Source organism: Mus pahari, chromosome 10 (assembly GCF_900095145.1).
Source record: "Mus pahari chromosome 10, PAHARI_EIJ_v1.1, whole genome shotgun sequence".
In the NCBI taxonomy this organism is placed as follows: Eukaryota; Metazoa; Chordata; class Mammalia; order Rodentia; family Muridae; genus Mus; species Mus pahari.
In genome coordinates this window covers 116,229,780-116,254,706 of record NC_034599.1, presented here as the reverse complement: position 1 = coordinate 116,254,706, position 24,927 = coordinate 116,229,780, and the positions used below count along the sequence as shown (strand labels likewise).

Genomic DNA, 24,927 nt, shown 5'->3' with positions numbered 1-24,927 from the left:
AATAAATAAATAAATCTTTTTAAAAAAAAGTGTAAAGGTACTTCTGCCAGCCATGGGGATCTGGAGAGATACAGAATATACCTGAAGCCCAAAGGGCCAGAGCAATAAAAAAATGCAAGTATCTTGGGGATCTTGACTGGGAGGTAGCCAGGTTAGATTAAAGGATTAGAATAGTATTATAATCCCTAGTTATTGTATTTTAAATTGAAAATAAATCTTGGTCTCTCTGTGTCATTGGGAAACTAGCTAGGATAAAGAAAACAGATGTTGTATTAATTTACTGCATACACTTATATTAAAATTACTGTTATAGAATTCCATTCCCAGTACCCACATCTGGCAGTTCACAGCTGCCTGTAACTTCTGTGCCAAGGGGATATATTGTCCTCTTCTGGACTCAGACACAGACACAATTTAAAATGAATCTTAAAAAAATTACAGAGACAGAAGTCAAATCATGGGGGCAATGCTGTGAGGGTAAAGCACTAACCAGCACAGGTCTCTTCCTAAGTCTCTCGTAGAACAAACAGTCCTGCTGCTTGAACCCCAGTGGGACCAGTTTCGATGCACATGCACCTGGAGGTCCGACGCTGATACCGGAACCATCCCCCATCTCCCTTCCATCTTATTCACTGAGATAAAGTCTCTCATCAAACCCAGAGGTCACCAGTATAGCTAGACTTGCTCTGGGGATGCCCTGTCTCCACCTTCCAAAGCTGAAATTAAAGGCAGATCACCACATCTGCCCAGGATTTGTGAGTGCTGGGGAACCAAACTCCAATCCTTACACTTGCTTGTGGGACAAGTGCTTTAACTAATGAGCCCTAGAGTAATGAGATTTTACAATCAGTTTTTTATGAAGCCTAGAGTAGAATACAGGGCATATCATTAAAGCTTTTATTCCTAGGAAATATTGCTTAATAAAACTTCCTGGCTTAAAATTGGTAGAGTAAATGAATGGTGTACCATGTACAGACATGAATGTCATGCCATCTTTCAGAAAGAGACAGAAGCAACCCTGTCCAGGGTTAAACATCCCAGGAGGAATGGGAAAGGGGGCTAAAGGCAGCAGAGGACCTGGTTTCAGATCTTAACAGGATGTATCGGACTACAGAGCTTTAGAAAGACTACTGGCTGGACAGGAGGACTCTTCCTAATAATGAAATGCCTGACACTCCTCCTGGTCACCCCTGGAGAAAGTTGTCGTATTGGGGGGCGGGGGAGTGTCAGGTACTGTACTCTAAGTCTGCATTCATGTTTACTTGCATAAAATTAGGATCTGGCTATCCCTGAATGAAAAAGTGACCCAAGTGAGTCTCCCAGGAAAGCACGGAAACCAGACAGAAATAACTTTTCCAACAAGTGAATGAAAAAAAAAGAAAAAAGAAAAAAAGCACTTCGTTCAAAGGTTTTCAGCTCGTTTTTTATCCCTAGACTCTTTTGAAGGGTAGAAGAGTATGTTCCCTCAAACAATTCCCTCTGACATAAGATTACTGAGCATTTAAAAGCACATAAGTAGGAGCTGAAGATGTGGCTCTTGGGGTGCCGTGTTTATCTAGCTTGGCATCTCAGTATGGAAACACACACACAGGCTGCCTAATATGGATTCTAGGAATCAAACTTGGGTCCTCTGTAAGAGCAGGAAACATTCAAAACTGCTACCGCTTCAGTCTAATGTCTCTCTGCCTAAAAATGTAATTGCTGCTAGCTTTGCTTCACCCTGACTAGTGCTTTCTGTTCAAAGATACCTTATCTAATATATAGTATTGATTTGTTAGCATGGAACCACATATAAATGCAATATGAATTCATTTACATTACGGTTTAGAACAAGCAAAACTATTAAATGGGGCCAGAAGGATGCCCTGGCAAGGTAAAGTGCTTATTGCCTAAACCGTATGTGATGGCTATTTTTTTTTTTTTTTTTTGGCTATTCTTGATTATCATTTTGACTATATCTAGAATTAACTAAAACCCAAATGGCTGGGCATACCAGTAAGGGACTTTTTCTCAATTAAATCATTTGTAGTGGGAAGATCCACTTCTAACCCAAGCTTTGAGGTGGAAAGATCCACCTTTAATCCAGATCTCCGAGTAGGAAGATCCACCTTTAATCCAGATCTCCTGAGTAGGAAGATCCACCTTTCATCTGGGCCACACCTTCTACTGGCAGCCGTATAAAGAACATGGGAGAAGGAAGCCTGCGCACTTTGTTCGCTCTCACTACCAAGTCCATTCTTCACTGGCACTAGAGTCTACTTCTTTGGGAGTTCCAGCATGTACTCACGGCCAACTGAGGCATCCAGCCTCATGGACTGAACAGCTACTGGACTCTTGGGCTTTACGTTTTGTAGATAGCCATTGTTGGACTAACTGAGCCACAGCCTGTAAGCTATTCTAATAAGTTCCTTTTCCAAATAGTCGATAGATAGATAGATAGATAGATAGACAGACAGACAGACAGACAGATTCATCCCTTCTATCAGTTCTGTTCCCCTAGAGAACCCTGATGACTGATACACCTGACAACCTGAATCTGACCCCCAGAACCCGTATGACAGGAGAGAAATGAATCCTGAGAGTGGTTCTGTGGCCTCCAAGTACATGCTGTAGTATGTGTGCCTCTACACACATAAATAAAAATAAAACTACTAAATGGGGGCTGGAGAGATGACTCAGTGGTTGTGAGCTTGCTTCCTTCCAGAGGAAGGCTCTTTCCCAGCAGCACTCACATCAAGTGGCTCACAGCTGCCTGTAACACCAGGTCCAGGGGATCCAATGCTTTCGGTCTCTGGACTTTTGGGAACCATCTCTGTCAATAAAAGCTGATCAGCCAGTGTCTGAGTAGAGGAGAAAATAGGGCTGGATTTCTGATCCCAGCCAGGGGATGGGGACAGAAAGAGGAAGAGAGGATTTGCAATGAGGAGAGGGTCAAGAAGCCACCATGGGAGAACACCTAGAGCAGAGAAAGCCAGATCGATACTAAAATGTAAATATCTCAGAGATCTTGGCTGAGTCATAGCCAGATTATCTTAGAGAATTAAAGTAGATTAATTCAGCTGAGCTATTGTGTCTAAAAGCTTGACTAAGTAAATCTTATAGTCGCTGCCTCATTTATTTGGGAACTAGTCAAGATAAAGAAAAAAACTGTCACTTTAAAAACTGTACTAGCCGGGCAGTGGTGGCGCACGCCTTTGATCCCAGCACTTGGGAGGCAGAGGCAGGCGGATTTCTGAGTTCGAGGCCAGCCTGGTCTACAAAGTGAGTTCCAGGACAGCCAGGGCTATACAGAGAAACCCTGTCTCAAAAAACCAAAAAAAAACAAAAACAAAAACAAAAAAAACAACAAAAAAAAACCCAAACCAAACCAAAACAAAAAAACTGTACTAACACTTAAATGATGTTTTTTTAAAAATCAGAAGAGGGGTTGTCTGTGAATGGGTACTAACTTGGAAGAGGTAACTTTCTGAAGGACAGAACTATTTTCTGTCTTCTTTGGAGTATATAAGTGTCAAAATATACCAACCTCCAAAATGCATGCACATTTTGCTGCATGGAAACAAGGGACTTAAAAACCAGTCACAGGCAGGCATGGTAGTGCATGCCTTTAATCCTGGCACTTGGGAAGCACAGGCAGGGAGATTTCTCTGAGTTTGAGGCCAGCCTGGTCTACAAAGTGAGTTGTAGGACAGCCAGTTCCAGGACCTCTACAGAGAAATCCTGTAGCTACAGTCACAAATTCCTCGACTCTCCTGTGATGGAGACTGGGTGTGGAAGGCTGTGACTGCAAAGAGTAGACAGAGCATATCAGCTGAGCTGGCACTAAATGACAGCTGGGCCGGAAAACGAGAGAACTAACTAGACGTATAGACTTGCCGCTGAGCATTCAATGCAGGCAAAGACCTCCCAAACTACCATCCATTCTTTGCTCTCTGGCTATGAATTTGGGCAGAGCTGTCTCTTCCACACACCACACACCCACTTCCATGCATGGGTCATACAGAGAGCTGCAGTCATGGGCCACAGGCAGAAGAGAGGTTGCTGCCAGCTCCGGTCTATTCAGTTTCTCACACTGACCTCTGGCTGGTCAACAAGGAGCCTCTGTTAAACCCTTGCCACTGGAGCGCACAGCCCCAGCTCTGTCAGGCCAAGGGTGGAAGCTGCCTGGAACACCTCCCAGCCTGTGCCCCAACTTGGCTGCCTGCCACCTCCCCTCCCAACAGGCCTCTAGGGAGGCTTAAGACTAGGCAAAGCTACAGAGCCCCATGGCAGGGAAGAGCATCGACAAGCAGACTGGTAGCCTGCAGACTCCAGTGAGCCAATTCCCAAATCATCTTTTTCTGGACAGGAAGTGCTTGCTACCTTTGTGGGATGAGCAGTCTTAGTACTCTGCCTTCACTCAGTAACAGAAGAGTACATTTAAAGAACCAGCAAGTTATCTCAGCTGTAATCACCACCTGCTCCACCCTGCCCTGTGTAGGCAGCAACTGCAGACCATCTATACCTTTTCCCTAGGGAGCACACACCCCAAAGCTGCATCTGAACTCCTCCCATCCTTGCCTCTGGTGCACAACCTTCTTGGCTGTGAAGTGGATGGCAATCCCAAAATCCTTAAGACTCCGTGTCTCTGAACACATCACCTGGCATCATCTTTCAGATGGGGAAAAGTAACTAATGATGCTTTGGTACTTTTGAGAATACAGTAATGCACCTTAAACAGCAAGGGACCCACACTATCTGCCATATTCTACCCTGAGTGCTTCCAAAAAATTGAGACAGGCCAGTATGGTCTCACATTTCCAAACAGTATACTCCAAGAGTGAAACTACTGAATAACATTTTGCTTAGCCTGTAGTGTCCAAAGGTCTCATTTTTACATAGAATTTATGTGATATATATCTCACATAATATATATGCAAATTGACCTTGAACTTTGGTATCTTCCTGTTTCTATCTCCAAAGTGCTGGGATAACAGGTTTGAGCCACAACACCCAGCTCATATAGGAATACTAATAAGCATTCTTTCTCACACCAAATCATCAAACTCCAGAGTACATTTCATGCTTAAAAGACTTCTCAGCTCAGATGGACCACCTTGTGATGTGCTTAAGAGCTACATGTCTGCAGTCTTCCACACTGGATAGCTCAGATAGCTACATTAGCCAACTCAGTTTTCACTACAACCAGATGCTCATTTAACTTATGGGAAAACAGAGGCACAGAGGAGACAGATGCAAGGTCCACGTTTGTGTGACTCTGCATTCCCACAAACAGCTCCAAGTCTGACTTAGTATAATAGGAATGTCCCTTCAAAGAGAACCACATGTTCCAGCCAGCACGTAACTCTACTTTATCCCAATCTGCCTGGGATTTGGTGAGCTTGTCCCTGGGGATTTTGTGGGGCTCTCTAAGGGACCAGGCGGAAGCTACCCTACCCCCATCGTGTGAGTGCCTAAGCTGCCTGCAGCTTCCTTGATTTCTTTCTCCTCTGTCTATTCACCCCACATCCTGAGCCATTCTTTCCCCTCCCTAGAGCAGTCTTTCTGTCACACATCTATTTCTGGAGAGCCAACCCCGACATAGTCTTGGAGACCTGGCCTGGGCTGCTGGGAGATTTTGAAGGTGATGCAATGAACTCCTTGGGGTAGCATGGGGGGGGGCTTCAACTGCTCTCCACTTCACCCCATCCCTGTCTCCCCAGTTCAAAGTAGAACTACTGGTTAGCCCCATAAGTCTCTAGGGAACATAATGCCTCACTATGAGACGCCAAAGAACTAAAGAAGAGAGGTGGCTCCTGGTACTTCAGGGAAGTCACACTTAGCCAGTGACCTGAGCCTGGTCCAGAGCAAGTCAAAATAAACACAACTCAAACCTTGTAAAGACCCCCACACCCTGGGTGATTTCATAGATATAAGCAAATGTGGCACTGTGTACATGTTTTTCACACCTTCCCTAGGCAGCCCCACTGTCCCTAGCTTTTCTACAGAAGAAGGTGAAAATTTTTCAAGCTCACCAACACATAAACTTATTCCTCCTTTCCAAGTGATGAATCTACAGTGTCTAAAGAAGACTCTATCCAAGTTAACCAACACATGTACACACACACATATACACACATCATCATTGTCGTCGTCGTCATTTGAAGATTCTGCCTGAACTACTGTTACTCTCAGAGATGAGAATGTCCTTCTATTCAACAGCAGGGAAAACCCTCACTGCCTGAAAACTCAGGTCATCCAGTCCCCAAAGAGAAGATTGAAATAAAATACTCGGGCTCACACTATCCAAAAGCAGCACACTAGGGACCTGCTCCCCATGTAGTTGGTTAATACCAGGGACAGCAAACTCTGTGGAGCCAGCCACAGCTGCCCCTGAGGTCCAGCTCTTTCTAAAATTGCCACTCTACTGAGTCATCAGGAAGCAAACTGTGGTGGAAGGAGAGCAGGAGACACCAGCAGATTCAGAAACCTCAGGGTGTGACCATGTGAGCCAACGTAGTCCCACCCTGCTAAAGGAAAGCCTGGAGGCTCGGGAGAAGGGAGAAGCTGCAGTTAAGGTCAGAAGGCAGCCGAAGCAAACCTGCTACTGACGCTGCCTGAAATGGCCACCACCTGTTGCCCAGCACAGGGCTGCTGTAATGCAATCACCCGACTCAGGTTCTGCATGATGGGGGTGGGGAACTTGTCCACTTGGCCCTCCAAGGGTCTTGGTCATTATAGCTCTCAAAACTTAAAAGATAAGCAGCATCCCGCAGGCTTCTATAACTTTATGTGCAACAGGCTCCTGATATGTTCTCCTCAAACCTCAAATAACCAAGAGAAACCTGTTCTCCCTATCTCACGACACAGAGATAAATCACAGAGAGCAAGAAAGAGGAGGAAGGAACTAAATATGTTCACACTCGAAAGCTTATAAAACTTAAAAAAGAAAAAACCCAGCTGTACACCCTAAAGTCATCTACTTGAAATGGTCAAGTAGAAAGTCTCTCTCAGCATGACTGTCAGACCCATGTCCAGCTTATTTCCCCAGGAGGGATAAAATGAAAAACAAACTCTGGAGTAGATATAAATATTCTCTGGCCAATACCCCTTGTTTTGGAAAATCTGGAGACCTGTTTTGTTTCAGTGTAAAGCTTCTGTTCAGCTTGGCTGATATACTTAGCATAGTTTCATCTAAGTTTGGTTTGTGTCCCTCTGGACACTGCCTGGGGACAAGTATACAGAATGTTTCCAAGAAAAGTGTGGTCTAGCCCACTCCAGCTATTCCCACAACACCCTGGGAGGTCACACAAGCACTCCCAATGGTGTATCCCACTCCTCATAGCCCACAGGTCTTAGTGGAACATGAACAGTCAAAGACCGGGCACTGGGCAGCCATGTTCCCTGTATACAAACACATACAGTCCTATTACAGCATGGTATCTAGCCACTCTAGATAGTGTGGGTGCCAGAGAAGAATGAAGCTCCAGTAAGCTCTGTAGTCAGAAAGCCCTTGAACTTCCAGAAATACTGGATGGAGATCATGATCTACAGCAAAGATGCTTGGTCAGTGGGCTAAGCACATTACTGAACTCTTACGCACCTTACTTTCCCCATCTGTAAAAGGGGAGGTAATAGGGTTGTAAAGAGGATTAAAAATACATGTGGCATGCTATGAAAAGTAAGTTCCTGATAAATTTTACCCAACTATTAAGTGTGCTAACTTGGTTAAAAAGCCAGTCCTTACATCTTCCCACCCTAAGGAGCATCCTTCCATTTCTTTAGCACAAATCCACTGAACCCTACTTGATGTGAGGCACTGGGACACAGAAGGAAAGACCAAGGCAAACAGTGTGAGGCCCCAGGCCATTATTCTGTGTTGGATGATTAGCAGAGGCCCAGCCTTGTCTAGAGTGCCACAGGCATCCAGGGTGGTGGCCAGGGACATGCCAGTAAAAAAGAAAAAGTACCACAAACTTGTGGCCCCAGCTGTTCTTAAACCAATGACTATTCTTAAGGTAAACTCTAAAGCAGTTAAATTTTTTGTTTCTTTTTATAATTAGTTAATGTGTACACACACACATATACACAAACACAGGCATGCACATTTGCTCATATCACAGCATGCCTGTGTTTGTGTATATGTGTGTCCAAGGAGGTCCAAGGACAATTTATGGGCATCAGTTCTCTATTCCCACCACGTGGGTTTCAGGGACTGAATTCACACAGGTCATAAGTCATGGCAGCAAGCATCTGTATCCACTAAGCCATCTCCCTGGCTCTTAATACACTTTTAATTGTATTTTACTTTTTTTTTTTTTTTTTTTTTTGAGACAACAAGGTCTCATGATGTAGCTCAGACTGATCTTGAACTTAGAGCAATCCTCCTACAGAATACTGGGAGTGTAGGTGTGTAATAGCCCCCCCNGTCCAAGGACAATTTATGGGCATCAGTTCTCTATTCCCACCACGTGGGTTTCAGGGACTGAATTCACACAGGTCATAAGTCATGGCAGCAAGCATAGGTATCCACTGTCGTTTCTTCTCAGTTTATCACCCCCTTTTAATTTTGTTTTCGTGTCTTTTTTTTTTTTTTTTTTTTTGAGACAAGGTCTCATGATGTAGCTCAGACTGATCTTGAACTTAGAGCAATCCTCCTACAGAATACTGGGAGTGTAGGTGTGTAATAGCCCCCCCCACCCACACACATTTTGTCTTTTTAATTATATGTTTTTTAGCCAGGCATAAGGGCCACTTCCTTTGATCCAGTGGTTCTCAATCTGTAGGTCAAGATTCCCAAAAGGGTCAAATATCAGATAGCCTTGGTATCAAATATTTACATTATAATTCATAACAATAGCAAAATTACAGTTATAAAGTAGCAATGAAATAATTGTATGGCACGGGGTCACCACAACATGAGGAACAATATTAAGGGTTGAAGCATTAAGTTGAGAACCACTATTCTAATCCCAGCACTGCAGAGGCAGAGGCAGGCAGATCTCTGTGAGCTCAAGGTCAGGCTAGTCTACATAGTAAGTTCTAGGATAGCCAGGACTACATAATGAGACCCTGTCTCAAAAAGCAAATACAAAGATAATTATGTGTTATTCAGAGTATACAAAGAAAAATGGTTACTACTTGTCATTGAAAATGTAACTAAAAACAAAGCTTTTACTAATTCTGTAGCAGTTTGGAAAGGAGATGGTTCTAGGAAACCAGATCCGGATTTCTCCAGGTGTCAACAATAACTAATGATGTTGCTCAGACTCTTGGCTGACAAGATGTTGATCATACCCAGTGTCACATCTTAAGACTTCTGGGCCTGAACAAGATGCTCCGAGGCTGCTGGCTCAGCAGAGACACATTTCTCAGCATTAACCCTTAGGCTGCCTCCTAGCAGCAAGTACACAGCAAACAAAAAGAAACAAAAATTTCTAGAAGCTCTAGCAAGAATGGTCATGTCAAAGATCAGTGCTCTGAAAGGAGGAATGGGGTGTGGGGTTAAAGTAAAAGAGTAGGAACACAGCCTCCCAAGGATGGGAGGACCTCAGAGAGAAGGCATGATGGGACAGGGAACTGCTGGTGAGGAAGCCAGGTCAATTACAGCTCTGTTTCCAGAAAATCAGGATGCCTGGAGGGAGATTGGCAGGCAGGTATCTATCTATTGGAACAGCCAGGGCAGTTGGGGGAACACTAGTGGGGATGGGATTGCAGAGTGAGCAAGGCCAAAGTACTTAGGGACGTTAGAGGAAGTGCAGATCGTATCATGGTGCCAGATCAGACTCTGACCCCTGTGTCCTTTCCTATCATCTCAACCAAGAACAGAGGGCCCAGCAGGGATTGCCCCAGATGCCTGGTCCATCTGTGAGATTGATTGAGGGGTGTGCAGCTCTGAATGAAGCCTGGAGGGTACCTGGTCATGTGCCCCTGACATCTCTGAAGGGAGATGTCAGGAAAGTACAGCTGGGCAGGCACAAAGCTGAAATGTGAGTGAGAAGAAGTTTTTCAGAAGACACGGAGGACCAAAATGCTGTCTGAATCCTAACCACTGACCACACAGAAGGAAGGCACCTCTGTCAATTCCTCATATCGTATCCTGCAGTAGAGCTTTCTGTGTACCAACATCTCTAACTCCTGGCCATCCCTAGACCTCATTTCGCTCAGATGACCCATGGAATTTCTACTCATCCCCAAACACTGTGACGTTGTGGTGACTTGAATATGCTTGGCCTATGGAAAGTGCTACCATTAAGAGGTGTGGCCTTGTTGGAGGAAGTGCATCTCTGTGGGAGTGGGTTTTGAGGCCCTATGCTTAAGCTCTGCCCAGTGCAGAAGAGACCCTCCTGGCTGCCTGCTGAAGACAGTCTCCTTCTGGCTGCCTTTGGATCAAGATGTAGAACATTCAGCTCCTTCTAGAGCACCATATCTGCCTGAATGCTGTCATGTCTCTCACCATGATGAAAACAGACTAAGTCTCTGAAACTGCAAGCTAGAGCCAATTAAATGTTGTCCTTTATAAAAGTTGCCTTGGTTATGGTGTCTCTTTACAATAATATAACCCTAAGACAGAAATAGGTACTAGAGTATTTCTGTGATAGGCCTGACCATGCTTTTGTTTGGAAGAATGTGGATTTGGGGACTTTGGATTTGGAAAGCAGTAAAATGCTTTAAGTGGGGCTTAATGAGCCTTCCTGGTAGGAATATGGAAGACAGTGATGCTGAGGGTGATTTGAATTGTGGGGGGCTGGCTCAAGAGGTTTCAGAGGAGAAGAATATTATAATATGTTGCCTAGAGATCATTCGTGTGATTTTTTTTTTTTTGTTTAGAATGTGGCTGCTTTTTGCTCTTATCCAAAGAGTCTACCTGAGGCTAAGGTAAAGAGATTTTGACTAAGTGCAGTGACTTTTTGAAGTCTCAAAACTACCTATTTTAGACCTTGTCCTAGACTCTTATGAGGAGGAGTATTTTGATCAAGTATAGCAAGCTTAGAAAGGAAAAATACAAAATGTATGGTTCGGAAAGTAACGGGGCAACTGGAAGTAGAATGGAGCTAAATCCTATGATCAAGGAGATGAACATATTTAGGGAGTAGTCAAGGCAAGATCCCACCCAGCTAAGCTTATTATTTATATGTTTGCAGTTGAACAAGGGATAGTTTTATCTAGGTGTTATTATGACCTGGTTATTGTTTTCATTTGGACATAAGGGAGATATGATTTGTACCAAGTTGACTAGGGGTAGATTTTATACAGAAGACAGCTGAACCGCCCAGCCTCATGGGATTGAGAAATTACTAGATTCTTGGACTTCCCATTCAGGGATGGCCATTGTTGTTGGGTTAGTTGGACTGCACCCTATAAATCATTTCAATAAATTCCATATATATATATATATATATATATATATGGACAGAGACAGAGACAGAAGGACAGGAAGACAGAGAGATTAATTCTATAAGTTTTGTTTTGTTTGGTTTTGGTTTTGGTTTTCCAAGACAGGGTTTCTCTGTGTAGCTCTGGCTGTCCTAGAACTCAGTCTGTAGACCAGACTGGCCTTGAACTCAGAAATCCGCCTGCCTCTGCCTTCCGAGTGCTGGGATTAAAGGTGTGCGCCACCATGCCCGGCAATTCTATAAGTTTTGTAATTCTAGAGAACTCTGACTAATACAAAAGTTGGTCCCAGAAGTGGAGTTATACTTAGGCTCAGCAACATGGACTTCCACTCACTAAGGCTGACCTGACTACAGCTGTTGCTAAATGCCAATCTGCCAACAGCAGAGACCAACAGTGAGCCCCAGATATGGCACCATTCCCCAAGATGACCAGCCAGCAACCTGGTGACAGGTTGACTACATTGAACCTCCATGGAAGGTCAACATTCTGTTCTTACTGGAGTAGATGCTTGTTCTGGTATTGGATTTGCCTTTCCTGCATGTAATGCTTCTGCCAAAACCACCACAGATATGTTTTCACGTTTTCTCATGTAATGATATGCTACCTCAAATCACATGCTTTCTGCTGTGAGTCCCAGAGGACAACAATGACTATACAGGCTCCAGAGGCTTCTCAGGTAATGCTGTGCTCCATAGTCATCTTAAGCTAAGGACAGGTTGTGTTTGTTCTGTGAGTAGTTTGCCCTGCTCTAGACTTCTAGAGAGTGCTCCTCTATTACATGTCTAGCCTATTATCTCCACCCAGGTTAGAATTCTGCCCCACACCTCATACTGCCACTAACAAAGTCAGATAAGATGTGCTTAAAAGGTCCTAAGACAGAGAGGTTGGCCTGAGTGCCTGTAATCCTACCACTCAGGAGGTGGATGCAGAAGATCAGCAGTCCAAGGTCATCTTCAGCTACATAAAGAGCTCAAGGCTAGCCTGGGCTACATAAGACCACTGTTTCAAAAAAGTAAACATAAAGAAAAACAATAAAAACATTACATAGAAGAACATACAGGACAGTTTGTGACTGCTTCTTGTTTAGGCTGCTCAACTCACCTCCTACATAGTCACTAAAATGAAACCCACAGGGCTTGCTGGACCCAGGCAGGGACAGAGCCATTCCCAGGGGAAATCATATCCTGTGTCTTGGTGCCAAAGTACAGGGTCAAGCACTGAAAAGCTGAAGATAAAGTCAGTCTCTCCGTGTCTGTAGGTGGGGAGAGGTTCATTCTCCACTTCTTGGGAAAGGAGACTCTTCAACCTATGTATTCTCATCTGCAGATGCTCACTCATGTACTCAGAGGGGCACAGAGCCTTCTCCCAGCTGGGGAAGAGCTTGCATTCTCCTGGGTAGATGAACAGAGGATACCTAAGCCAGACTTGCTAGACCAGCTAGTCCCTAAGAGACCTAAAAGAAAAAAACTGGGTGGTCTGGGGGCAAGTCATTGAACCTTTGTGCCACAGTTCCTTGTTTATAACTGTGGCTGAGCTGTGAAGATTAGCTGACCACAGTGTATCCCAATGCTTGGCAGCTATTATCAGAACCAGGGTACCCAAGGTTACATGTCCTCTCCAGCACCAGAAGTGGGGTTATGATGGGTGCTTCATGGATGGAACAGTGACACAGATGCTAGTGTGAGACTGGTGGGTAGCTTCACCTGTCATCAGCCCTAGGGGGGCTACCCCAGCTTTGCAAAACACTCCACCCAGGGTCACCCAACTCCCAGGGCAGCCCACATCCAGTGACTGATCCCTGGAGGAAGTGTATGAAAGCCAGGTCAGGATGACATTGGACTTTGCTACCTCAGATATGGACCCCAAAAGTACCACTCAGTGAGCACCCTCCAAAATTAGGTCTCAGAGTCAGTTTCCAAGAAAGCCAGGCTGAGATGGGTACTTTGTTTGGGCCTTAGTATGGGAGCAGAGGACCCAGAGGGAGGAGGAAAAGATGGGGCCTAAATAAACAAGGCAGTGGCACCCTGAATCTTCATCTCCTCTCTGTGGCATGAGCATCTTCATGCGAACAGAACTGTACTGCATGAACAGTATCTTCTAGGAGCAATGAGCACCAGGGAATCTGGGAGCCCAAAAGCATCCCTGAGAAGCGTCAGCAGCTTTCACCATATGAAATGAAGTAAGCCAGGCAGAGAAAGACAAATACCACACACTGTCACGCAGACATAAAAGTTAAGGGTTGATTTCAAAGGAGCAGAGAACAGACCAGTTGTTATCAGAGCAGAGGAGGGACTGGGTAGGGTAGGAAAGGATGGGCCAGGACTGGACAGGAGGGACATCTCATGTCTTACACACAGGGGTGATGACAATAGCTGAGGACATATGACTGAATGTTTCCAGAGACCTAATAGGATTGTGAAACACAAAGAAATGACAGGAGTCTGAGGAATGGCAGCACCAAGTGCCCCCACCTGCCTCCTGTCCTTTGTGCTGAAATGGTATGCTGTCTACTGTTTCACAAATATGCACAATCATATTTCCTCATGGACAAGAAAGAGCCACAGAAGAGTCCCAGAGAACACAGAGTCACTCACAGTGGGGTGAGTGGAAAGAAATAAGGCCCGCCTAGACACATAAAGGAGCCAGATGCAGCAGCTGATATCCATAGTCACATCACTCATGAAGCTGAGACAGGAAGGGCACTGAGAGCTATAGCCTAAGCTATAGAGTGAGAAGACCTTGTCTGAAATTATTAATTAAAACAAAAATCAACATACAACGACATCCACACAAAGTTCCAGAAGTACCTTTAGTGCTGAGCTAACAAATAATCAAAAACCAGGGCCAGCAAGATGGCTCAGCAGGTAAAGGCACTTGCTGCCAAGCCTGTCCCCAGGGTCCACGTGGTAAAATAAGAACGGACTCCTGCAAATTTTCCTCTGACCTCCATGTACACACCATGGTGCCCACCTACCCCTCCCCCGTTAATGCAAATTTAGGAACCATTAAATACCCAGAAACTGGGCATCTTCAGAATCCAACAGCATTCACTGACCATGAAGGGGGAAGAGTCAAATGCTCTGCCCAGAATCAGAAGCACAAGAGACACCTCCAGTCTAGCTCAGGAAGGCACTAGGCTGACAAACCAAACATCAGTCTTTTTTGCTTCTCACTAGAGTTCTACTGACTGATAGTGAGAGAATACCTCAGCTGCCTTTGGCAAAAGTGCTGTGCCATGGAACAATATTCTACCTGGAAGTAAAAGGTAACCATTAATATATACCGAATCTTGCAAGTGCTATGAGACCTAGGGAGGGGGCCTATGAGGCCTAGTCAATTTGTTTTATAGGCAAGGGAGGGCCTGCCTAGGAAAGCATATGGTCTGTTAAAACTTGCCCGCTGAGTCCTTAAAGGGAGGGATTTCCCTGCCACATGATCAGACAGAGACAGACACTCCACCATCAAAGCACCCACAGGGCAGACTCCCCTGGCATAAACTCCACAAACTCCACCCTTTCCCTACAAAGATACACAGTGGCCCTGTCATCCCTTGCCCTTCAAACCCAAATGCAATCTTCTCAGTTGAGACCGCACTTCATGACCCAGTTCAAAACAAGTAATGTCACCCACACACAGGACAAGGCTTCATCCTCGTACTCTAATACTTCTCTCCCTAGTACTTGCTCATTTCCTACTGCTTGCACTGCACTGACTATCCACCATGAATTCCCAAGGCCTAGCCCAGAGCACAACCCCAGACAGCTGATCAGTTGTTGGAGGCTGAATGAATAGAGTATGGGTCAATATCATTGCTCTGATGATGAACATAAACTGTCGCCCCTGAATAGATGTTTTGGTTCTATGAACTTTAAATTAATAAACCTAATAAGTTTAAATTAAAGGATCCACTACATCTCCAGCTAAATATTATTTTTCAAGGCTATGCTTTGCAAACAAGATGGGGCAATTCACAGCAGGATAGTGCTTTGTGCTTTAAAAAATAAACAAGGAGCTGGAGAGTTAGCTCAGCAATTAAGAGCACTTGTTGCTCTTGCAGAGGACCATGGTTCAATTCCCAGCACCCACATGGGGGCTCATAACCATTTGTAACTCCAATCTCAGGCAATCTGATGCCCTCTCCTGATTTCTACCAACATTAGACAGGCATGTGGTACACATACATACACACAGACAAAACACTCATACACATAAAATAAAATAAATCTAAAAAGAAACCATTTAACAGCAACCATGACCTCTGGTTGCTGAGTGTTGTGAGCACTGGTTCCCAGAGCTGCTCATAATAAGCAGATCCCAGTACTACTATGGACTGCATATATACCCATGGCCCTTCTCCTTGGGCTTGTGACACTCGTAAGGCCTCAGGACAAATCAGTTCTTTCGGAGAGTGGGGAAAGCCACCATCTTTCCCTCAAGGGCCTTCCCTGCCCCAGCCTCTTCTACTGGCGAAGCCACTGTTTGGTAGGACTTGGACTTCGGAGAAATCATGAACCCACTACTCAAGAGGCCAAAAATGGAGAAAGAGAGAAAAAAAATTAAAAGATAAAAAAAGCCACAGACTCCTAAACACAGGCTGTCTTTCCAAGCCACCCTCCCATGAGACAGGCAACTCAACAAAGGAATACAGCCACTTTCTTGCTGCCTCCAAACCCCGTGCAGAAATAAAAGTCGAAGCCAGTCGTCTGTAAGAGTGTGTGGTGGTTTTTTTTGTTTGTTTGTTTTAAAAGAGAGAATGAAATCTACAACTTTGGGTGAAAGCCTCGAGAAGCACCTTCACCTTGTTTCAGGCCACACCCGTGGGTATCACCTGCCGATGTCTGGTGCCTGGGTGTGGACTGAATCAAGAGGCACCTGTCCCAGTCGTTTTCGTGATCCTGCAGAATCCTCTCTCCTTCTTGGATCTTACCCTGAGTTCCTGCTGCAGCAGATCCAGGGAGGGGCTAAAGATTTCCTTTTGTAACCAGCATCTGGGCAAAGATATGATGCTGGCCCATGGCTACCTGCAGAACCACCATATGAACAGCAGACAAGAAACAAAAGGCACGCATTCCACACTCTTACACCATGTAGAACAACCACAAATTTGGCCAGCTCAAGCCAGTCACTGCAAGGAGCTTGAGGTGGTACTGCAAACTCACAGCACTTCCCTCTTTTTTGTTTGTTTGTTTGGTTTGGTTTGGTTTGTCAAGGCAGGGTTTCTCTGTGTAGCCCTGGCTGTCCTGGAACTCTAGCTATAATAGACCAGGCTGGCCTCGAACTCGGAGATCCTCCTGCGTCTGCCTCCAAAGGCCAGCATCACCACCTCCCAGCTTCATTTCCCCTTTTTGAGGGCAGTTATGAGCAATCCCACCCTGCTTCACTCTGCATACATGGGTAACTCCCATATGCAAAGGCTGCTTTCTGCCCACAGCTGCTTTCAAGTTTCTAAAGGAGCAGAAGTAGCTGAAAGAGGAAGAAGAAAATAATAGCATCCTGGTGGGGACCCCATCGCTCCACCACAGGCAACTCCAAAGCATCTTACTTACCGAAGTAGTCCGCTTTGGGGTGAGCATCCATCTCTCGCTCCAGACGCTGGGTGAGGGCTTCCAACTTCAATTCCGCAGGGGAGGGTCCAAGCTCAGGGCCTGGCGCGAGGGTCTGGCAGGGCAATCTCACCCTGGAGGGGGTGGGGCTCTCTGGGAGCACAGGTTCCAGGCTACTGTCAGTGGACCAGCTGGGAGGACTCTCTTTACAAGATAACTCAGATGGAGTGGACATTACCGGATGGACGTTTCTGGTGGGGCTGGGCTTGGGACTAGTGCCAGACTCCACGCATCCAAACTTAGGATCCAGCCCGGTGGTCACACCTGACTGGGCACTGTCCTTGCCAGCTGTTGAGGATAGTGGAGCAGAAACAGAGAGGTAAGACTTGGGCCCATCCTGGAGCCAAGGCTGAGTGTCCACAAGGGGTTTGAAGACCCTGCCTGAAGCCTCATATCTCAGAACTGAATCTCTTTTCGGACAAGTTCCTTGGTTGGCGCTGCTAGGGACCATCGGTGCTGAAACAGTTGTGCCCTTGGGTTGAGCGGAGGTCCCATTCTCCAAGCCCATGGAAGAAAAGCCGAGGTTCACTCGCTGAGAGGAGGCAGTGGACCAAAGGCCTGTCGGCTTCTCACTGCTATGGCCACCAATGCCACCGTCCTGGCCACTGATGCCACTTTCAAAAGACCTGCCAGAGCACACGGAGAGCTGCGGCTGGTAAGGGTGCCGATCTCCACAGGATCTGGGCAATGTGGAGTCATTCCCTGGGCAACCAGGCCATCCACTCCCTACACCCAGACTCATGCTGGGGCACCCTTCTGGTTTATCACCCCACTGTGGGCTTGCCAAAGAGAAATTGTCATAATAGTCCCCGTGAGTGAGGCAGGAAGGGTCTTCACAGGAGGGACCCAGACCGTGTAAAGCAGGTCTCTGGGAACTCACAGGTCCTTCCCTGGAACCACAGCTCTGACTGCCAGGCCTTGCGCCATGGGCAGACGGCCTGGACCTCTGCTCCTGAGATGGGTATGAGGGCTGCGCGGCCGCAGTGGTGGTAGCTAATACAGGTGCCACTGTTGGCACAGCCAGAGGAGGCTTTGCGGCCCCATCTGCAGCCAGCTTGCTGCTCGCACCCTGACGGTTCCCACCGTCGACAGGGCTTCTGCCTGCCCTGGATAGGGCCTCCTCCTGTAGGAGCTGCTGCTGTTGCTGCTGCTGGAGGTGGATTTTGGCCATCTTGGTCGCGAACACCCTTCGAGTTTCCTCAAATTCTGGGTTGTTGCCAGCACCCTTGTCCACCCGGAAGAGCCCATCCTTGGAGGCCTCATACATGTTCAGGTCCTCGATGAACTTACTGGCCTCAAGGCCCAGATCATCGTATTTATCCATGTTGTAGATCAGTGTCCGGGGCCTAGCCCTGGTTCAAGGTGTGAATGTGGTGGGGGAGATTTGAGTGCTGGCTGAGGTTTCAGGTCCAGCCTAAGGCAGATAAAGATTCCCACCTGCCCAGCAAGAAGGTCATGACTCCCAAACTTACAGTCCAGCCAAAGTTGAGGCCTTCAGGCCAGGGGGGCTAAGTTTACTTTCAGACTTCTTTTCCCCTGGGGAGCGTCCACGTGGGGACAGAGCAGCCTTCAGCCGTGCCAGGCCTGCTTAGAAAAGTTCTCTTCTCCAAGTCATAAAACCCAAAACAGGCGAAAGAAGACAGAGAACGTACACAGAAAAAAGTAAACTCACATCCACGTCGAACAATCGAACTTGCAGTCGCACTGGGCAGCCCCTGGCCTGGGGCCGGTGGCCGGATCCAGCAGAGCTCACTGCAGCCGCGGCGCGCGGCCCATTGTCCGATGGCGGCGGCCGGCGGCGGGACGCGGAAGTGAGCGCGCGGGTAGTCAATCCCCGGAGCTCGCTGGCCGGCTGCGCCCGCCCCGGGCCGCGCAGGGGCGCGGGCGGAGGCTTGGAGGGCGGGACGGGGCGGGGCGGGGCGCCCCCTGCAGGCCAGTGAAGCGCACGCCGAGCTTTGGCGTCCCTCGCTGGGCACCGGGAGAGAGTTGCAATTCCTGCAGTACTTTTGCTGCTGCGGACTGTTCAGTTTCCCTCCGCTGCTGGAGAGTCGAGGGTGCGCCAAGCCTCCCTCGGGTTCCCTCGAGTGTGCTGCACGGGCTCCACCCCTGGCAACGCTGGGGAAGTCTTCAGGGAAGGAACAAGGTGTCTGGAGTTCGGTATCCAGACCCTCCGCTGCTTGAAGTCGGACTTCAAAAGTCATGAGTCGGACTTCAAAACCTAGGGTGTTACTGGGACGGGGTCTCTTTGCAGAGAGGCTGAGGCAAAGGACAAGAGCCTCAGAGGTTCACATAACCAGCAAAGCACAGATGGGGGCTCAGATCCTCTGAAAGAAAGAAAAGGGTGGGGGGCGAGGATTAAAGTGATGCCTTCGAACGCATTTGTGTTGGACGTCCTAAGTGTGCCCAGAGAGGCTTGTCAGTACTGGGTTTCTTGAACCGCAAGCTGGTTCTCACCACTCCAGGTTGCCATGGCTCTACATAACTCACATAGCTCCTATGAGGTGACTGGGGATAGTTTACGTTTCCCACACAGCCGCCAGCGTGATCTAAAACAAATCCCAGGCCTGTCACTCTTGAACTTCAACCCTCAAGGCCTACTCAAGACTTATAACACGCCTTCACTTCTCCTACAAACAGGCGTGACTGGCCCGCCTACCCTCCCTCTGATTTGGGGCCTTCCCTGCCTGAACTCCCGGTGGATGGAACTTAATAGTGCCTGCCTAGAGCCTGCTGATCAGCTTCTGGTGTCTCCTCTTTCCTTCCCAGCTAAAATCACCTCCCGTAAAGTTACCCCCACCCACAACCCCTTTATTTCCTGCTTGGTTTGAACACTATTTAAATCCAGGGATACTGAAATCACTAACCTGCAGGCTTTCTCCCATCTTTAAATGTTTCCAGGTCTCTCCTCATACTACCTAATAGATGTAAACGTTATGCAAATGGTTCTCAGCAGTTTTGTTTGTTTTTGTTTTGTTGTTTTTTAGGAATCATGACAAGAAAATGAAATCTGAATGTGTTTAACATAAACACGTTTTTTTTTTTCCTGAGTATTTTCCCCTTGTTCAGATGTGGAGCTCTAGGTATGGAGGGTCAACTCTAGCTGTTTATTTGTCTGCATGCCCCTTTTGGTTTATCAGCTAATCAGCTATCCACTTCATTACACCTGTGTATGCGCAGGGTTTGGTTGAACATATGTGTCTTGGCAAATCTCTTTAGACTATGACGAGGAACAAATAAGATAATATATATGAAAGTGCTTATATTTTTATATTCTATAAATACAAGAATGGTTCCCTGTCCTGTAGACTCTGAATGTCCAGGATACTTGTTGAAAATGAAGAGTTCTGGGCTCCAGCCCCAAACTACTAACCCCAGATTTGTGTTTTACAGCATCTGAGGGATGGGAAGTCTATTTGCACAATAAAATTTGATGAGTGAGTCCCCTTATAAAGCAGTATACTAAAACTAGGTTTTAAAGTTATTTTAGTTTTAAATTATATGTATATGTGTTATGTGTATGTGTAGGTGGGAGGGGGAGAGGGAGGTGGGGGAGGGGAGAGGACAGATGTTCTTCTAAGCCAGAGAGAGAATCAGAAACCCCAGAACTAAAGTTATAGGTGGCTATGTGGCACCCTGTGTAAGTACTGGGAACTGAACTCCAATCCTGTGCAAGAACAGTATGTGCTCTTTACAGCTGAGCCATCTCTCCAGCCCAGGAATAAATATTTTTATTTTAAAAGAATCTCCTATACCCAGAGCTACAACCTAGTGATAGAACATTTGCTGGGCATATGTGAGGCCTGGGTTCTATCCCCAGAACAACTACAGTAATAATAACAGCAGCTTATAAAGATGGCATCCAATATACCATTATGCAAGTGATCCTTAGAAGTGCGGGAAATGGGCTGGAGAGATGGGTCAGTAGTTAAGAGTAGTAGCTGTTATTTTTGAGGACCTGGGTTTGATTCCCAGCATCCACATGGTGGCTCACAACAGCCTCAACACCCTCTTCTGGTCTCTCTAGGCACTGCATGCATGTGATACGACAAACTTGTGAGCAAAACACCCATACACAATGTTTGAATGTTTTACCAATGCTGTTCAATACTGAAGAGACTGAAAAAATTGTAATTCTGTGCACATTTATTTAACACCAAAATTATTTAATATAGGTCACTTTTGTCTGTTTCATGTACTTGAAAACATGTGTTGACTAGTATCTCAAAAGATGTGTTCAGGGCTTGTAAAGATGGTCCAGCTGGTAAAGGCACTTGCTGCCAAGCCTGATGGCCTGAGTTTGATTTCCAGAAACTCCTCCAATGTACACACATTAAATGAAGGGATGAATTAGTGGATAAATGGATGGGTGGATATTTTTTAAATGTATTCATTCTTGCCTATCAGTTGTTTAAAAGGCAAAATATTTCTAGCTCTGGTGATGTAATCCGAGTTACTTAAGAGGAGAGTCATAAGTCTGAGGCCTTTCTGGACTGAAAAGTAAGTTCAAAGCTAACATAGACAAATTAGTGAGACACTGACTCAAGAGAGAGAGAGAGAGAGAGAGAGAGAGAGAGAGAGAGAGAGAGCTGAGCTGGAGATTTGTCTCAGTGGAAGATCATTTGCCTATCATAGGCAAAGCCCTGATTTTGACCATCAGCACTATAAAACTTAGAAACTGAAAACGTATTGTAGGTAGTGGAGCCTGTTTCAAAGCTGGCAGGAATGACCTGGTGGATATGGCCTGTGGAGAAAGCATTGTTAATGTGGAAGGAAGCGGAGTGTGGGGAGATATCCTGCAGAGACCAGGCCTGAACTCCAGTGCACTGTCCTGCACAGTCATAGAGAGGAAGGATTTTGAGCAAGCAATGGGCTAGTAAGGACAATGACACTGAGATCTTATTAATAGAATGGAAGCCATTCTAATGGCCTGGATTTTTTTCCCCCCAGTGGAGAAGGAAGTGAGTGGGTAGCTGAAATCAGGGAAGTGCCTGTTGGAAACTGGCCATCTTGTGGAACAAGAGTTTGAGTGGCCCAGAAGACAGGAAGGTCCTCTGAGCTGCTCAGCCCCACCTGGAGCCTCTGAGCATAAAGTTCACCAAAGTGAGTTCACCTTGATAGCTTGTGTTTCTCTAGTTCAATCCGTTTGAGTATATGTAGGTATTGGTGAGAGAGAGAGAGAGAGCTGGATCTAATCAGGACCAGCTATGGCCAGTTAGGAGCAGTGTACCAAGTATAGGCATTTCCCTAAAAACCCCTTCCTAAGATAAGCGATTTCCAGGTCCCACTCAAGCCCACTTCCTGAGGAAGTGCAGCATCGTAGCATTGTCTCCATCACATTTCTCCCTGACACACAGGGAGCTTTTTCCTTGTTGGTGTTTTATCAGTCTCGATTAAAATGCAAACCTTGCCAAACCATGGGCCTTTGCTTCACTATTGTACCCCAAGGAACTCAGAATAGTACCTGATACACGACAGTCACTTGACACTCCCCCAAAAAGGGGGAAAAAAAAAGGCGGGGCAATAGAAAAGGGTTCACAGGTTTTGGAACCTACAGGTAGAAAACCTTAATTGGTTACTCAAGCTTACAGAAATAAAAGCCATACTGTTATCTTTGTAATCTCGTGTGTCTCTGCAATCCTTCTGTAAAGTTTAACTGATTATCTTGTAACCAAATATTTGAACCAAAGCATATTTCATGAATGCTAATGATGCATGGTTTAGTCAGGAGTATGACTTGAGCTAGATGTGGTGGTCTGTGCCTGTAATCCTAGAACCTGGGAGGTAGAAGCAGGAAGAGCAGGAGTTGAAGGTCATATCCTAATAAGAGTGTTTGAGACTTTGTCTCACGAAACAAAAGCAACCACAAAAAAGAAAGGATACGAAACAGTGTGTTCTCATACAGGTATATGTGCATGTATGTGCATTTTAATATAAAATATATTTAAGAATATCTGTTTACAAACTAGGCATGTAATTTCTGCAAGAGTTTGAGGCTAGCCTGAGCTAAATAGTGAGTTCCAGGTCAGTCTGGGCTACAGTGAGACCCTGTCTCAAAAATGTAGGAAGTCTTAGGATGTAGTTCAGTGGAAGAGGACTTGCCTGGCATGTGTGACTCTTGGTTTGAGCCCTGAACTGGAAAAAAGAAAACTGTCTACATGAAGACATGTATGTTTTAAATATAGACGTGTGTAAAGAATTATAGACTCAGGGTCCTATGAAAACTCAAGTCCAGTGGCCTCCAGGTTCATGACTATATTCATGGAGCTACCAGACCCACGAGGCAAAGGTCTTTTGGCTTAAATAGAGTCCTGCTTACGTTGCAGTGAACTGAAAGGGCCTTTCTATGACTTTTGCTTGGCTATAGGAAATGTCCCTGTGCACAATGCTGTGTGTGTCCCAAACTATGTCCCACTGCAGGGAGAGCTCTGAATAGAATCTTTATATTTCAGCTGAGGAGATGGATGAAGAATTAGCCACCAAGGTTCCTTTGAGCTTTTTCCATCCCACTGATGACCAGAACAGGCCAGGAAGTGCTGGCTGCTCCAAATCTACTTCCTGAACCTCAGGCTTCTCTGGCCCCAAGCCTCCCCAAGGAACAGTCCAATGAATGGAGAAAAGCAGCTGCCTTGAGGCCCTTTCCTGCTGCCTGTAATGAACCTTTGTTTCATCATTTTCTGTCCTAGAATACTGCCAGGTCAGACCCAGAATTTGGGACTATGACCTTACTTTCTCTCTGTGTGTGTGGCCTATGCCAGGCCAGCAAAACTCTACTCCTACCTAGTCCTGCCTACTACTGTCTACTGCAGCACACAGTAGCTGGAGCCATGTGCCTGATCACATGTTCACATGGCTGAAAATGCCTAACATCCATCAGCCCTCCCAAAGAACAACAGCAGGTACTGAACGAGACACCTGAGCTGGCTCTGGGTTGGCCTCAGTCTCAGGCTTACTTTTCCTTTTTTTAAAATAACACTCACTACAGCTGGGGAGTTGACTCATCATGAGGACCTAAGTTTGCACTCCCAAACCCATGTAAAATGCCAGGCATACTTGTGATCCCAACTATGAAGCAGTAGATCCCTGAGGTTATGGCCAGACAGCCTGCCTATTTGGTGAGCTCTAGGCCAATGGGAGACTGTCTCAAAAAGCTAGGTAGATGGCTCATAAGGTTGAACTCTGGCCTCCATACCCACATGCACACATAAATACACAAAATAATATACCAGCATGACTTCAACTTCATAAGGAACAAATGAGTATACAGTGGCAAAGATGTCCTTTCTACCCCAAGTCACAGCCAACAGTGTCCTCTGCAGAACCAGGCATAATCCCCTTCCCAACGTATGTGGAGACATGTCCACCTTTTTTGTTTGCTTCTGTTTCTCTGTGTAGACCTGGCTGTCCTGGAGCTCACTCTGTAGACCAGGCTGGCCTCAAACTCAGAGCTCCCCCTGCCTCTGTCTCCCAGAGTCCTGGTATTAAGGACATATACCACCATCACCCTGCTCATCCTGTTTTTAAAACAAAAAAGGTTTATAAGTTCACTGCTTCTGGCTTTTTTAATTGAACAATAATTTCAGAAATCTCACATTGTTCTATGTGCAGCTGATATTCCTCTTCTTGGTTGATTCAGGAATCATTCAACAATTTCCTCCTCACAGACATGGTGGGGGGATGATTTACAATGAGGTCTCACTGTGTCCTAGTGAGTTTTATGTCAACTTGACATAAGCTAGAGTCATCTGAAAGGAGGGAACCTCAATTGAGAAAATGTCTCCATAAAACTCAGCTATAGGGAATATTCTTTTTCTCTTCCTCTTCTTTCCTTCCTTTCTTTCTCTCATTCTCTCTCTTTTCTTTCTTTCTTTCTTTTTTTTTTTTTTTAAAGATTTATTTATTTATTATATGTAAGTACACTGTAGCTGTCTTCAGACACTCCAGAAGAGGG

At 45.9% G+C, this 24,927-nt stretch overlaps 1 protein-coding gene across 1 annotated transcript in view; it reads right to left on the bottom strand.

Annotated features, from left to right (window-relative positions):
- The window catches only part of Limd1 (LIM domains containing 1), a 42,044-nt gene extending 23,178 nt beyond the window's left edge, over positions 1 to 18,866 (bottom strand). The window contains exon 1 of the mRNA XM_021206564.2: positions 16,923 to 18,866. Within this exon, the coding sequence (XP_021062223.1) occupies positions 16,923 to 18,303 (1,381 nt within the window). The 5' untranslated portion in view covers positions 18,304 to 18,866. The remainder of the gene's footprint in view (positions 1 to 16,922) is intronic.
- Between the last annotated feature and the right edge of the window lie 6,061 nt (positions 18,867 to 24,927).